At 36.7% G+C, this 16,366-nt stretch overlaps 1 protein-coding gene across 1 annotated transcript; it reads left to right on the top strand.

Annotated features, from left to right (window-relative positions):
* The first annotated feature begins 1,601 nt into the window (after positions 1-1,601).
* On the top strand, positions 1,602-14,774 carry LOC136243648 (nucleolin-like). Its single transcript, XM_066035189.1, has 7 exons — positions 1,602-1,733; positions 5,286-5,393; positions 5,839-5,989; positions 10,276-10,394; positions 12,497-12,626; positions 13,174-13,289; positions 14,335-14,774. The coding sequence occupies exons 2-7, from the start codon at positions 5,306-5,308 to the stop codon at positions 14,424-14,426; spliced, it is 696 nt and encodes a 231-aa protein (XP_065891261.1). The 5' UTR covers positions 1,602-1,733; positions 5,286-5,305; the 3' UTR covers positions 14,427-14,774.
* The last annotated feature ends 1,592 nt before the right edge of the window (positions 14,775-16,366 follow it).

Raw genomic sequence — 16,366 nt, 5'->3', positions numbered from 1 at the left:
AGCTACTCAGGAAACCATGCAAGTGTACCCAAAATCTTCGTTTTTGCTTAAATAGCATGAATGTATCTCAAATTTATAGGTGTAATCAGAATATCTTTCAAAATGTGGTAAAATAACCTGTTTTTAAACACTTCTAATGCAGCCAATATTTCAGTGTTAAAGGTACAGGTATGATCCAACAGAAATAATGTATTGCACATCTATGGCTTCATATACCATGACCCTCTGTGCTTAACATCATGGCAAGCTAATGACCTGGATGGACACCTCCCTTGATCAGCTTTTGGATATGACCATCCCTTGCTTGTCTGTTCAGATGCAAAGTTTCAGTATATTTACTATTGAGCCAGCTGAGAGTACTTTTATGGCTTCCCTATACTTTTCTACTGATTTACTTTTCAGGTTCTTTGAGCATGATATGATTGGTAATTTTAATGGCACCATATCTAATATGAATTAAGCAAATGTTGTACCAAGTTTGGTGGTTTCATCAAAATTGAACGAATTTTTCACTTAGCTGCTCTACTATAAAAGTCCAACATTTTAGTAGACCTAGCTAAATTTTTTTGTGTTAATATTTAACTGTTGAAAAATTATTCAGTATCTATTTTCATGTCCCCAGCTTCAGTCGCACACCGATCCTGCATCACACTACACAAAAGAGGCCTATATCCTTTTATCTGAAGAACCTATATATGTATAATACCTGAGATAAAATTCTGGCCACAGCCCCAGTATAGGCTGCAATAGACAAATTTCTTAAGGGAAAAATTAACTGTTGCCCCTAGCAATCTAAATTTTACAGTACGCAAGGAAATTTTGACATCAAAAAAAATTTGACGAATTCAGACTTCAGCAGATTTGACGAATAAAATGTTGACGAAAATGAAGAAGTTGTAGGCAAAACCTGTACTCTTAAGGGCGCTTATAAACATTTGACGAATTAAACCGATTCGTCAAATTCGTCAAATTTTCTTGACGTCAAAATTTCCTTGCGTACGGTACCTTATTTGTAGGTGTCAATGTCTAAAGTAACCTCTCCAAGCTTTAAAAGGATAGCACATATAAGTCACAAGATATGACATTTTGAAGTTGCAATTTTTCCATACTATGAGAGGGATACCAGTTTCCCCTTCTCGGTAATCACATAAATTCATCATATTCATGAGATTCAAAGAATGTCACATCTTAAGATCTATATACACCATCCATTTGAAAGATTGGAGAAATTATTGTTCATTCGGCACACCTAACTACAAATTATCATAGTGCAATATTGATACAAGAAGTCTTTAGGATTTTTGGCCAGTTTTTCCATATGTTGAAATATCTCATTTATGTGATTGCCCAGAAGGGGCAACTGTAGCCCCTCACATAGATATGTACGATGGGAAAACCACAAATTTCCGGGCAAAATGTCATATCTTATGACATATATATATGCTATCTTTACAGAAATTACTTAGACATTTATATCACCTAAAAATAATGGAAAATTCAGGTTGGTTACTATTGTGCGCTATAAAGCCTATTGTGGAGAAACGTTTTGCGAAACTGCTAAAATCTGCGAGACGAAACGTAATTCTACGCATCTCTTTGGATACTATCAACATAACCAGGGAATGGTTTCTTGCTTGAGTTAAGTCACTGCGCGTAAAAACAAGTACGTGGTTACATGGGAAAGGATACAAAGTGCAGTTCGGAGGGAGAGCGGAGCAGACGTAGGCTGATAGGTGAGTATTCCGAATCTAGGCTAGTATAGGTTTGAGGTACTAGTCTAAATCTAGGCTAGTATAGGTTTGAGGTACTAGTCTAACCTTAAGCTTCGAGCGGAGTACATGTAGGCATTTATAAGCGCCCTTATAAAGCTTGCCCTGTATGGCTTTTTGTTTTTGTTGTTTTCATCTGCTTTACCAGTTAGGCACTGGAGGCAGAGCCTATACGAGGTGCTCAACACGAGCCAAGGAACCTTTAAGCGAAATGAAGCTTCAGCATTTCAAAACACTGGATCAGTCTTTGCACTAATGCACTTGTCAATTTCATGCCCCACCCCCCACACCCCAGGGCGTCCCCACACCCCAGGTGGGGATTTGACATTGCTTCTTGTCCCCACCCCTGGGGCAATTGACAGTTGTCCAATTCACTGACCGATTTTTGGTAGTTGCATTTCTAAACAATAAAATCGCACTTGCTATAATTTTACTAGCTACAGGGCAGGTGTTTATTACTGGTCGCATGCATGAAATATGTGCTTAGTCATCCTTGAGGTGTTGTCAAATCCCCTACTATGGGGGTGGGGACATAGTGGGGATTTGACAGCTGATTTTGCCCCAGTAGTGGGGAATTTGACACCACGATTTGTCAAATCCCCTGTATTCCCCCATCCTCCCTGGGGGTGGGGCATGAAATTGACAAGTGCATAAGGGGGCATCTCCAAACCTTTGGTACGCTTAACGTCATAATGACACTAACTTCAGATCTGCCCTCCTTAGTGTCACACTATGAAAACAATGCATTGGCAATAGAAGTACAAAACATATTCTTCACCTGAAAACATAGTCTACAAACAATATAGTAATCATGTCACTCTCTTCCTAGCTGTTTACACTATAACTGCTTAAATAAAAATTAATAACGTCATGGGCTGAACCCCTTCCCCCTTAACATTATTATGACGTCAAGTGTACCAAAATTAGTTTGGAGATGCCCCCTAACTGTATGTGTGTACGTAGATGCAGTCTAATTAATTATTGTATATATATATATATATATGTTGAGGGCACTCAAAAAGCAGTATTTTTATACTGAAGCAGTCTCCCTTTAAACAAACAACAACAAAAGAAATCGAGATGTAGTCTTGCCATATATGGTCTCCCATTTCTGTGTATTTTCACACACACACACACACAAAAGAAAAATAGTAGTCTGGCTACTCAAGATTAGTCGAGATGGAGGTAATATGTTGTATTTTTGTTGTACATTATACTCAGAGGTCTGTACATTACCCTCAATAATTTGCAATCAACAAACTGAAATTTGGTTACCAGGAACATGTAGTCTGAGCACACCAAAATTAATTGTGAGTGATTCTACGTAACCATTTAGGATGATATGACAAAAAAATATCCAGCAGAATGTGTGATAGGGCCACTCCAAATGAGATTGTAGTTTCCCGTCCTCCACCCACATCCTATCTGGTACCCACATTGGTATGTCAATATTTTTCCAAACCCACTTCTTGTGCTGCTATATAGAAACTTCCCATAGAGCCTTCCATTTTGCATTTCTGAAAGCCACAATGAAAACCCAATTCTGGTGGTTGCTAGCTAGGGTTATCACCAGTTTCATGACCTTGAAATCCTCTTTAACTACAGTCTCATTTGGAGTAGTCTAGAGTTGCATTAACTTCCTCAGGTGGTGTAAAGGTAATTTCAATACTCAATCATTTAATTGTGTTGGTTGGGCCTTGAGGAGGGCTAGATTTATACACTTGTTGGCCATTAACTATGAGACCTAAGCAAGTACAATTGAAAGAAATGGCTTGAGACTTGGCTACAGCTAAGTTTTTGCAAGTTTTCCCCACAATCACTTCAATCAAGCTGCGTTGTTGTAAAAACCAAAATACTTTCACATTGGTACAGGCAATCACCATACCCTGCTTCAACACAAATATCAAACGGTATGGTAGTACTGTTTAAGTAGGGATCCCCCCAAAAATGACACATGCCACCTAAAATGCCACCTAAAATGCCACCTAAAATGCCACCTTCAAAAATCATCCTTGAGACATCTTACGCGATGAAAATCACCTTTATGGAATAATGTTTGTCCATCTAACATTAAATACTGCATTAAAAACAAGGAAACACTAATAGGCGGCCGGATATAAAAAATAATCACTAAAACTAGGATTTTAGACTCACTGCCTGCCTGCCTGACCACAGTCGCAAGCCTAGAGGCCAAATGAAACAGCCCATGGCCACCATTGTATGCTACAATAACAAACTCACCAGTGGGATGTGCCTTTTTGGGTTCCGATGAGTTTGTGCCCTCTATGCCTTGTCTTTCCTTTTATCTTCAATCAGGCTCATCGTCTTGTTGTTGTTGCAATGAAACCATATTGGGGCATTAATTTTCCCTATCAACACTTTACCGAGAGATGCTGCAAACTTATTTAGGCACATACGCACCTGTAATTATACAATAGGTCAATGCCATGCCTATTAATTGCGATCTTGGTTGATTATAACGATCGAGCACTGAGACTACATCTCTTAACAATCTATAATGATGACACACCCCATTATTATTAGCCTAGCTGTATTCATAATGCTAGCACAATGGAACTATGAAATAGTGGCACACCCCCTAGCTGACTCGAGATACCCTAATAGAACAGTCACACATGTATAGCTGTATATGCTATAACAAAAAAACCTAACTACGTAACTAGTAGATTAAAAATTATTAATTTAAAAATGAAGTAGAGATTCAAGTGATAAAAAGTAATGAAACAAGAGATAAATGATGGTATTACAACATAGCTCAGTGGGAAAATATGCTAATGTTGGAATTTTCTCACCAAGCTACGTATGCTGTAATTCCACCGTTCATCTCTTGTTTCACTACTTTTTATTGCTTGGATCCCAGGCCTACTAATAATTTTAGTTAGATGATTTTGTAGAGCGGTTTAGGAGTTACAGCCCATCAAAGTTGAAGTACCCCAATCATGAAGTTATTTCCACTTAACTTATCTGTCTCCCCCTAGATCCTATACACACCAAGAATCTATGGTTATCCCAGTATTGGAGTTGCTGTTAATAACTATATCAGCTGGCCCCACTGTCACCTGTCAACTACCCTGTATATCTGACAGATCCAGTTTTAAGATTTTGTAGGTAAAGTTTGTGATAATACCTATTACCTACCGTTTGGGATTTTCCAGTTGACTCTCAAGTTTTCAGTGCTGCCATCCTATTAGCAAGCTACCATGTATAAACAAAGCAAATGGAATCACCCCATTTTGTACTGTTATGTGATTGTGTTGGTCTAAGAGGAAGTAAATTTAAATGCATGTCCAGACTTGCATTATCTGATCAAAAACAAGAGGGGACAAGGGGTGGTAGTGTCTGTGAACTGTAGTCAAGATCAATTGATATCTGTATGATGTCCATAAAACAAACAGTTACTAGTGGCTTGGAGTAACATTGTTTTGGTTGGATGGTATTGATACGTCTTAACCTTTAATGCAACAATCTGTCTGTGTGTACGTTTCCCAATTGTAGACTTACATTAGCTGTAAGTGATGATGTTGAGCAGTGTCAAGTTGATAACAAGGGCCTTCAGCAGACCTTCATTTCTCCATCATCAACTGAAACATGTTCCATACAGAGGTAAGCATGTTAACATGTGTGTAATGTAATGTTAAAATGCTTGAAAAAGACAATGGTATGCAGAGATTTGGGGCCTTTTCCAACATAACTTTGTTAGTAGCTAGTAGTGGAATAGCGGTGTACTACTTATGGGGAGAGGGAGCATATAGGTAACAAATGCACCTACAGTATTCCTTCATTTTAATTATATCAGCATTAGAATTGGTGCCTGCACCATGTAGGACCATTTCCACACCATTCATGGCATATTGGTATCACTGTTAAAGTACATGGCCATCCTACAAGTATACCAAAATGATGTAAAGCATTCAGGCACCACAGCAGTACTGCACCAAGACAACTGTAATATTGTATATACTGTAAAATGGATACCATACCAGTGCAAACTAATTGCATGGTACTATGTAGTAGTAGTACCATGAAATGTGTTTGGTGTTTGTGTTAGGCTTTGCTGATGCTCATAGTTCAGCTACTCTAAAAACAATATTTGTGAGTCAGATACCTCGTGATGTAACCGAGGAAGAGTTGAAATGGTATTTCCCTACCTGTCGATCAACCAGGATCGTAAAAGACAAGCTCAGTGGATCTTCCAAGCGGTGAGATGCACGTGTCTGTGTAGTGGTCACTTGCTGTGTGTACTGTGTAGCTGCAATTATGACTTTAGAATCTGAATAGAGAAATGTGACTGGATTTGTGAATAGGTACCTTTTTCACACACAAAATTGACCCATTTTTAAACTTTGAAACTTCATGACTTTGTTATAGCAAGAGTTAATAATAGAGATTATTAACTCTTGGTTATAGTTAGAGACCAATCATGAGGATCTTCATGATTTTAAAAACCTATATAAAGTAAACTCGAGGGTTTTTAAAGCACGAAGATCTGGGTGGACAGTCTCTAAATGACTTAGAAAAGAGTGTATAGATAGATTGATTGTGGGTTGAGTATAGCATCATTGTGTCATCATATCTTATCACTTTCCACATTGTTTTCTACAAAAGAAAGCAACCACACATTTGGCAATACCTCCTGAGGGAGGCGTAGCAGGTGCATAACAGTCAGTCAATGGACATTTACCAAACACACACAGCATTTGTCCAGGCAAATAAATTTAAGTCGGACACTAATTGTCTGATCATGTGGCAACATACATACATACCTCATGCTCCTATAGAAGCTGTATGAACTGTAGTGGCAATAAACCTATCGAGATATCCAGCCATTGTAGCTAACTGTTATTATATTACACAGTCGAATTCTCGGGAAACAGGAAACGAACAGTGTACCAATGGAAAATGGCTAATAGAAGCTTGTTTTCTTAATAAATGGGTTACATCAAAACGTTTCTTTGCACTATTTGCAGATTATTCCAGTAATGATTGAAATACTCTAATAAAGCAGTCGAAGAAGAATTTTGTAACCACAAATAACAATATGATCTAGCAAATTAATTAAAACTGAATCACTGCAATTAATAAACTACTTCGACAAAGGTGAAAAGTTTACAAGCAGATTTTTAAGACAGTGACTCAAAAAAGCTACATCTACAGCCTCAGGATGATAAGTTGTATGATGTTATCAAATAGTACAGTAGTACTGTTTCCCCTAAAGTGATGAGCGCCACTATAAATACTGTGTCTACAGACCATCATCAAAAGTACGATAGTACTATATAGTAGGAACCACAAAGGTGTGGGTGTGGCCCATGAAAACATCACCCAAAAACCAGCCTTACTTTTCCCTGAAAATGATGAGGTAGGTAAAACTAAGCCCAAACAAACCTTCAGATCATCCCGAAATGCTTTCAACAAGTTGCTACGGATTTAAAAAATATATATATTAAACCAAATTTTCTACTGACTGACTGAGTAACTGACTGACTGATGCCTCCAGACAAGCGTAACTCGATAACGGCTAAGGCTACAGGTTTGATTTTTTCACTGTTCGACGTTGCTTCAGTCGGACACATGCATTTTGGCATACCGCAGTCAGACTTGGGTTCAATTACATTAGTATTTGTATTTAATTGCAATTAAATACAAATTTTGAGTTGTAGTTTGGGAACTGGATGTACTTGTATTTGTAATTAAATACTTTCCTAATGTATTTAAATACTTACAATTACTTCAAATGCTTTTGCTACAATAAGATGGTAAAATCAAATGAACCTTTGATCATAAAGAGTGTGAGATCAGCTATGCATAGCTTTTCGACACCTTTGGTCCACGCTACTTTCAAGTGTATATTTCACTGGATTCATAAACAGTTACCTTTCCTTTGAAGTTGACTAGTGTATATGTAGTAACAAGAGTACATAATAAAATAGTGAGGGATGACGTCAGCGACCACAGAAGCAAGTGTCCACTAGAAATGATCAATTGTGAATTTAGTACGGTAGGTTGTGGAAGTAGGATACCACGTAAAGGGCAAGATGATCACAACAAAGAGAACACTGAAAAGCATATTTTGATTATGACAGGACAGAAACTTGATGACACTGCAATGGAACTCGCTACAATAATGAACCAATATGCTCAAAGACTTGCTACAGTTGAAACATTGCTGTCTCACTTAAGCAGAGGTGAAGATCTCTTGCCTAGTTTAGAGTCAACACAGTGGGGAATCCATTAGAAATTAGCTGCCAAGTTGTCTCAATCTGGAAACCAAATTGCTCCTGTGGTTTTTAAAGTGAAGGATTTTAACTACAAGAAAAGCCTCAAGCTACAATGGTACAGTTCACAAGGAAGGCTACAAAATGTGCCTTGGTGTTGATCCTGCTTATGACAATGGCAATTGCTGCTCCTGGTATTTACATTTGATGAAGGGTCAATATGACAATAAGCTGAAATTCCCTCCCTATTTTTATTATGTACTCTTGGTAGTAACAGTGTTAACAAAAATTAATAAGCACAACTAGCATTTGTACAGCATAGATACAGAAATTAAAGTATTTAAATTGTATTTAAATACTATGGAAAGTATTTGTATTTGTATTTAAATACTGTCCTGACCAAAGTATTTGCATTTGTATTTGGAATGTTTATAGTATTTGTATTTAAATAATATGCAATGTATTTGGACCCAAGTCTGAGTCCGCAGTACGTACAATGCATTTCTCATGGACTTACCAGTGTCCTCCTTTGTGTCCTGTCCCATTCATATCTTTGCTGACAGCTAAAGGTGTCGATTTGGTGGTAGCACATGATGGCTTTCCTTCATAACGGAAACCATCCGTATTTTTCATAGTGGCTACTTTGATTGCAGCGGTACTTTTCTAATAGTTCTTGCTGTATATCAGGTTGAACATAGCTGACAATGAAGCATAATGGATACTTCACTTTTCAGACAATATTTGGTAGCTGGGGCAAATGGCGTCATTTCTTTCTTTTGATGCAGTATTTGCGGGTTCACCAGTCATAATAATTTTATTTTTCCAAAAAAGTTAACAAACAAGTACACAAAAAAATTTGGAATTTTCAGGTAGAGTAGGGACCATAGTACATCGATAAATAGTACTGAAACAAGCTGGAGTAGTACATGATATTAAATTACAGTAAAACAATCCCTACTGTGCTCAAGATACCGACTCCAGTTTGTTTCAGTACTTTTTATCGATGTGCTATGGTCCCTACTCTAGTTGAAAATTCCAATATTTTGTGTACTAGTAGAAATATCATACAGGGTAGAGAATTTTAAAAAGAATTTCCGAAACTCAAATTTTCATCTTCCAGCCAGCCTGTCTCACTTAATTAGTACTTAACAGCGTTGAAACCAGGTCACTACTGCTGACCAGGATGACCCGCTGATCCGGATTAATTAAAACTGAGGTGTACACCTAGAGCTACTTTTTTGGTGCTTGGCTAGTGCGTTTAGTACAAGAGTAGCTATATGAAAACTAAACAGGTAAGGTTTATAATTAACAATATTAGTCAGTAGGTATGGTTCAACGTAAGTTTGCAGACAACAAGATACGTTTCCTACAAGTGGGTGTACATACCTATTACACTGTACTTACAAACAGTATGACAGCTTCCCTGTATTAAAGTGGGTGTGGCTCACTAAAGCTGGACTATTGCAAGACTATATCATGTCTCATACAATAACAATTGAATAGTGGGCATGGCTCCACATAAGCCTGCAGGCAGCTATGGGCATGTATTCATGCCATATAATCTATGTTCGTGCATACCTAGTACTACTGATAAATGGGTGTGACTGCACATCACCCCGATAAGTGGGCGTGGTTCACAAAAGAAGCTGGGTTGCACCAGAACTAGACTATGACACGTTTACACACTTCATCCAACTAATTAATTTGCTTCACACGCGATCCATTATGGGTCAGACCCAGTTAATCTGTAAAGTGGGTCAGACCTAGATGACCCAGACAAAATGTGACCTGGTCAACCCGGATGACCTGACCCGGTTTCAACGCTGGTACTTAAACATTCTATTAGAATACATCAACACATTGTAGTAGCTTTTTTGTTTTATTTCTAGAAATATAATTTCCCAAATCCTGAAAGGAGGCTTACCAAGTGGGCTTCAGCCCTCTACTTTCCTCCTCCCTCCCGCCACCTATGTAATACATGTCTACAGTAGCTTCCTACAGGGTGTATGTCTGCCTACTATGATGAACCATAAATATTTCAATTTGAATACTATATTTCAATTGTTACTGTAGCTTTCCAGCTAGTATATTTTACTTTGATATTCTCACATATGATTCTTTACAAGTTGAATGAATGCTAGCAACATGCAACATTTGGTATATTCTTGTTGTTATTTAACATGTCCTCCATATAAAAAGAGTAAAGATATGATAACGGAGTGTTGTAGTTACTGTAGGTTTCAATATAACAGAGACATGTCTGATTTTAGGTTTGGTTATGTCAGCTTTCCCACTCATGAAGAAGCTAAAGAAGCCGTGAGCAAGACAGTGAAGATATTTGGTCAATCACTGAAGCTTGACTTTGCCAAGAAAAAATCCCAAAGAAAACGTATGTTAATGTATAGGGATGGGTATAACATTAGTATTGTTACTCACTCAAATGTAATAGTGAAAGTATGGTCTGTATAGTGGTGGATCTAGGATTTAATATATTGTATGTAGACCAGTATATTAAAAATTTAAAAATGAAGTAGGGATCCAAGCAATGAAAAGTAGCAAAACAAGAGATGAATGATGGTGCTACAGCATAGCTCGGTGGGAAAATAGTTCAATGCCAAAGTAGGGATTTTCCCACTGAGCTATGCTGTAATACATACCATCATTCATATCTTATTTTGCTACTTTTTATTGCTTGGATCCCTACTTCATTTTAATATACTAGTTTGTTTGTTTATAGCATGCAGCTATATGCGTGTGACTGTTCTATTAGGGAAACTTCTGACGATCGCCTTTCCTACCAGGGAGTGTGTCACTATTTCATTGTGCTAGCATACAGATAGGCCAATAATAATGGGGTGTCTCATCGTGATAGATTGTTAAGAGGTATGGTCTCGGTGCTTGATCGTTATTGATCAACCAGATCGTGTAATAGTCGTGACATTGCACCTATCATGAAATTACAGGTATCTACCAAGTGTAAGCGCTTCAATAAGTTTGTGGTGTCTAAATATCATTGATAGGAAAAGTGAACGCCTTGATATAGTTTCATTGCATGGAGAAGGAAGAAGACTAGCCTGATTAAAGATAAAAGGAAACACAAGGCGCAGAGGGCACACACTCGTCGAAACCCCAAAAGGCACATCCCACTGGTGAGTTTGTTATTGTGGCGTAAAATGGTGGCCATGCGCTGCTTCATTTGGCCTCTAGCCTTGTGACTGTGGTCAGACAGGCAGGCTGGTAGAGAGACTAAAATCCGAGTTTTAGCTATTTTTTATAAATTCTATATCTGGCCACCTATTAGTATTTTAATGTTGTATCGCGGATTGCACATCCGTGGTCACCAATGTCTGTGGTGTCATGTGAAATTGGGCCAATGAGAACGAAATTTGAATGGAAGTCCTCACATTTGATTGGCTATTTGGTCGAATCCAAAAAAAAAATTTATGACAAACGGATGCGCAATCCGCGATATTTGATGTTAGATGGACTAATATATTATTCCATAAAGGCGATTTCGTCACGTAAGATGTCTCTAGGATGATTTTTGAAGGTGACATTTTAGGTGGTGCATCATTTCTGGGGGAAACCCTACTTAAACAGTACTACCGTACTGTTTAATAAACCCTACAGAGTTAATTATATGTTTCTGGTCCTACCAATTCCCCAAAATTGACCAGGTGACCAGGCTTGTTTGCAACTTTTTGATGTGGTACACTACATTAGACATAGCAGTACATGGAATTATAGGGAAAAATGTATAAAGTTAGTGCATCATTATAATTTACAAGACATGAAAACCTTTCAACATAAATATTCATTACAAATTATTGTATGGTGATTGCACAATTCATTCAGTAAAAAATGACCAGGAAGGGAACCAGAAACATATAATTAACTTTTCATGGCCTAATAATTTAATTTATAAAGCATATATGAGGACTTTTGTACAGATAATTTTGAAATTTTAGAATACTTTATAGGCTACTTTTAGTTAAGAATCAACAGTAAACATAATGCTTTAACCCTTATAAATGCTCTGCACACCTGAAGAAGTGCTTCTTACAAGTCAGTCCAATTGCTGGATGAAAAGTTGCGTGTATGCTAAATGCTGTGCTACAGTATCTAGTTTTTTTTATGATAAATAAAGCTACTGCTGAACTAAAGTTTAAAGGGGAGTTTCTATTAAAACTATAGAAACCTACCTACGTTAGCTATTGTAAACTGTTTTACTATTATAAGAAATCAAAAGGTAAAATTGATTGTTAATTACTAGATTGTGGTCAGATCAAGCTCACCTGAGCTCAGCAAAAAGTATCAAAAAGTGACCAGGTTCTCTGTGTGATGATTTTGTACCAGAACAACCGATTTCATGTATGTACCTACTTAATACTAAAAGTATATTTTTATTGGATGAACAGTGCCTGGTTTACTAAACATTTTAACAGGTGGCCTGTGATATGTTGCAATCAAGTCTGTCTTTATTTTCTTTAGTACGAGCACGTGGAACTCTTTTTGTGAGTCATCTACCACATGATATGAATGAGGCTGAACTCCAGTCATTGTTTCCTGACAGCATTGCAGTAAGAATAATCTTCAATAGATCCACAGGATTATCAAAAGGGTACTTGAAATGCAGTTTGAATCCTAGTTTAATAACCAGACCTGTTGGGACCAAAATTTTTGTCCTTATTATAGAATTGCGTCCTTAATAATAATTTGGGGAGTTTGTTAAGAGAGGAGGTTCCACTGTATTTATTTTACTGTTTTGACTAAAGTTTCATACATTCTTTACCATTGAAATGTTGGTTAAAGCTAGTGTACAATAACAAGTCGAATGAGTATTTTATCTATGAATTTTCAATCACAGAAAAAACTTCTTTTTTTATTCTGAAAAATGGATGTTGGCACACTAAGGATTTTGCACCAGTTAAGTACACAAATAAGACCATCTACAAGAAAAACAAATGTTCGACTGTGATTTAGGCATATGAATAGTAAGGAATTAAATGAGCATTCGAACATTTGTCCCAGCCCAACTCTTAATAGAACATACTGTTTACTGTAGAATATTCTAATAGAGTAGTCACATTTGTTTGGTGATAGGAAATGTTAATTTGCTCATAATACACAGTGTGTAAGGTAACATATGTACTGGCATTGTATTTCAGGTATGGTTTTGTGGGTTTTCACACTCCTGAAGCAGCCAAGGAACAAGTAAAGAAAAATGGTATGGAGATTAGAAGACGTAAACTGTTTATTGACTTTGATTCCAGTAGACAGCAATGTAAGATATACAGTGTGTGTGTGTGTGTGTGTGCGTGCGTGTGCGTGTGTGTGTGTGTGTGTGTCTGTGTCCCTTTAGTGAGTTCAGCTACAAACAAGTCACGCTGTAGAGAGTTTACCTATATATAGTACACAGTGACATGTTTGTAGGTGAACCCTTTATAGCTGAACTCTCTACAGGATGACTTGTTACGTAGCTGAATTGCTTACAGGATGACTTGTTAGAATGATAACTTGTATCGTTACTGAATGCTCTAATATATTGACTGTACTATTAGAGTATTTTGGTGGTGCACTTACTACACTTCATTGGATTTTGCATTGCACGCTAGCTCGGTTTGGCACGACTCATCTCAATTTTTACTACAGTATAAACACCCACCGAACCAAGTTGAACCAAACTGGGCCAGCACGCATAAAACTGCCGTGCCAGCATGACTCGGTTCGGTTTTCTATATTCAATGTGTCCACTAGATATTGTATCAAAATAAGAATGGATAAAAGAAACACTAGGCACTCCTACAGTACAATGGCCACAATCCAATTTTCATCTCATTCCTGAAAGTGGTTTACCCTGTACGTGTGACAACAAACCAATCCTTTATGCAAATAGTCTGTCATAACTCCTAAAGTGTTCATTAAATTCACACCAAACTTGATACTAGTATTTGCCATTGGACCCAAATTTCAATGTAATCAGACCCTAAAACTAGAGTTGTACTGATAATTGGATCGGTAATTGGTAGAAGCCAATAATTAGCTGTTTTTACTATAATCGGAAATCGGTTGTAGTGGGTTGTGGCCAGCAGATTATTAGTCTATTCAGCTTCAGTGGTTGCAGTACCACTGGAGAGTGAAAATACTTCCGTTTAAATGAATTTTCTTGCACTAGTATAGCTGCAGGTTGACTGCCTCCCTTGTTTCATTACCTTTTCTTTCTATAATCCTTACTTAAAATTCCTAGCATTTGTACTGTAGTACTGTGTGCACATTTATTAGAATATATTTTGTTCTGTACAATGTAATAAAGTGTATTTTATACACAGATGTTGATGAAGATATGCAGCAGGAACCATTTGAACTAAAAGATGATTTAGATAGTGACATGTCTTGGGATGACAGTCTAACTGAAAAGTGATCAGACTAGTGTACCACAAGAATAATGTAGATGGTGGTTATGATGATGACGATCATGTACAATTTTTCTTTGCAAAAGTATATTATTTTAATAAGGGTATCATCATTAAAGGTGATAGTGGAATTTTTGTGATGTGCAATTATTTGCTCAAAATTGAGCTGCAGGGAGCTTTAAAATTAAGAGTTGACAATTTGGATTTGTAAAGCTGATGAAATAAGGATTTATCACCCTCTTCTTCTGTCATTGTATGGTAATGCCCTTAAAGGGTTTATTTCATAATGTCATGTAGAGTGATTTGAATATGCAGTCATATGTTGTTTACTCAACCATTCAACTTTTAATACCAAGTCACTTTTTGATGTTCCAGAAGTAACCTGGTAGCTAGGTTGGAGAAAAAATATATTGAGCAGTGGATAATTTTTGGCTTTTGATTATTGTTTTCCATGAATTATAATTGTTGCTGATTTTAATGTCAGTGACTGTTCTATTAGAGTATGTCAATTTTTTTCTATATGAACAGAACAAATCTTGTTCTGTAGTGTTCTTGTACGAGGAGTGATGTGTAAGCAAGAAGAAACAGTCTGGTTTGGGCTGTAATCCGGCTGTTTCTGCTCAAAAATGAAGTTAACACTTAGTTTGATGGTGTCATAGTAACATAGAACCTAAAGGAGAGAATACTCTAAAGTACTGTGCATCACATGACTCATTGTGAAACACAATGTCAGGATGGTATATAAGGTGTATAAAGAGATATAGGAATAGTTGCTTGGGAGACACATTATACAGTTTACATACATGGTCAGTATAAATACAAATGGTATGTGATTCAGCCAAAGGAACAGAAAAATTTTGAAGCTAGGCAATACAAAACTGATTTTGTCTGTAAGAAAACAGCAAGTATAGTCTGAGTCAGGTCACTACTAATAAATTATTTCTGCATCAATTCTGGTACAGTCCTCATTATTTTTGTATAGTTAGGTTTACAATCACTGTCATTACTTTTATCAGTGACAGTATAACCATCACTACCTCATAGCTTGTATTGAACAAAAAGACACACCAAAAATCGTTTGTTTCCATCTAAATATTGCCATGCAAACCGCCAGTAAACACCTATTCCATTGCTACAACTTGAAAAACGTATGGTGACAGTCACTATACCTAAAAGCTCCAATCTTATTGTATTACAATACACTTTTTTTCCTAGCAGTACTAGTGCTGTCTTCCCAGTATGATAATAAATAAAAAAGTTACATGAGTATCAAATTAGCCATTACATTCACCAGTTATCTTTACTGTGTATGGTTTACTAACAAGACTATAGATGAAGTGTTAAAAATATTTACCATAATTCACCTTATTTTTGTGTAAAAAGTTTCATGTAAAAATATTTTCGGATGATACGTGAATGACTGCTCTATTAGAGTATTCTTTATTATTGATTACTAGGCAGAGAGCACAGCTGGTTTGCCTAGGATGTAAAATCAACATTACAGTGCGTATGTTATGATCAATAAGTTTGAGTATACAATTACTAATTAAAAACAATAAATTACAGTACATATATAAACAATCAGTAAGTTATAGTGCATATACTACAATTAACAATAAGTTACAATACATGTGTTACAATTACTCATTATAAACAATCAACAAGTTATGTAATTGATTTGTGAAAACGATTTAGAGTACTAGCTTTGATTGCAGGGATAGGTGTATTAAAGTGGAAAGGATGTTGGAATCTAGTTGGCTGTAAGTAGGTATCTCCAGTGAAATTAAATTATGTAGGCCTTGATATAGGATTTTGAGTCTTGAGATCTGTCTTCTAACTCTGAAAGCATGTTGGACACACCATGTTTCCCAGATTTTATCCATCTAGCAGCAATTCTCTGTACCCTCTCAATAGCTTGAATGTCTTTAGATAAATGGGATCCCAAATC

The sequence above is a fragment of the Dysidea avara genome, chromosome 13 (assembly GCF_963678975.1).
Source record: "Dysidea avara chromosome 13, odDysAvar1.4, whole genome shotgun sequence".
NCBI classification, from domain to species: Eukaryota; Metazoa; Porifera; class Demospongiae; order Dictyoceratida; family Dysideidae; genus Dysidea; species Dysidea avara.
The sequence above is the reverse complement of the archived record's forward strand: the minus strand, read 5'-3'. Positions and strand labels throughout refer to the sequence as shown.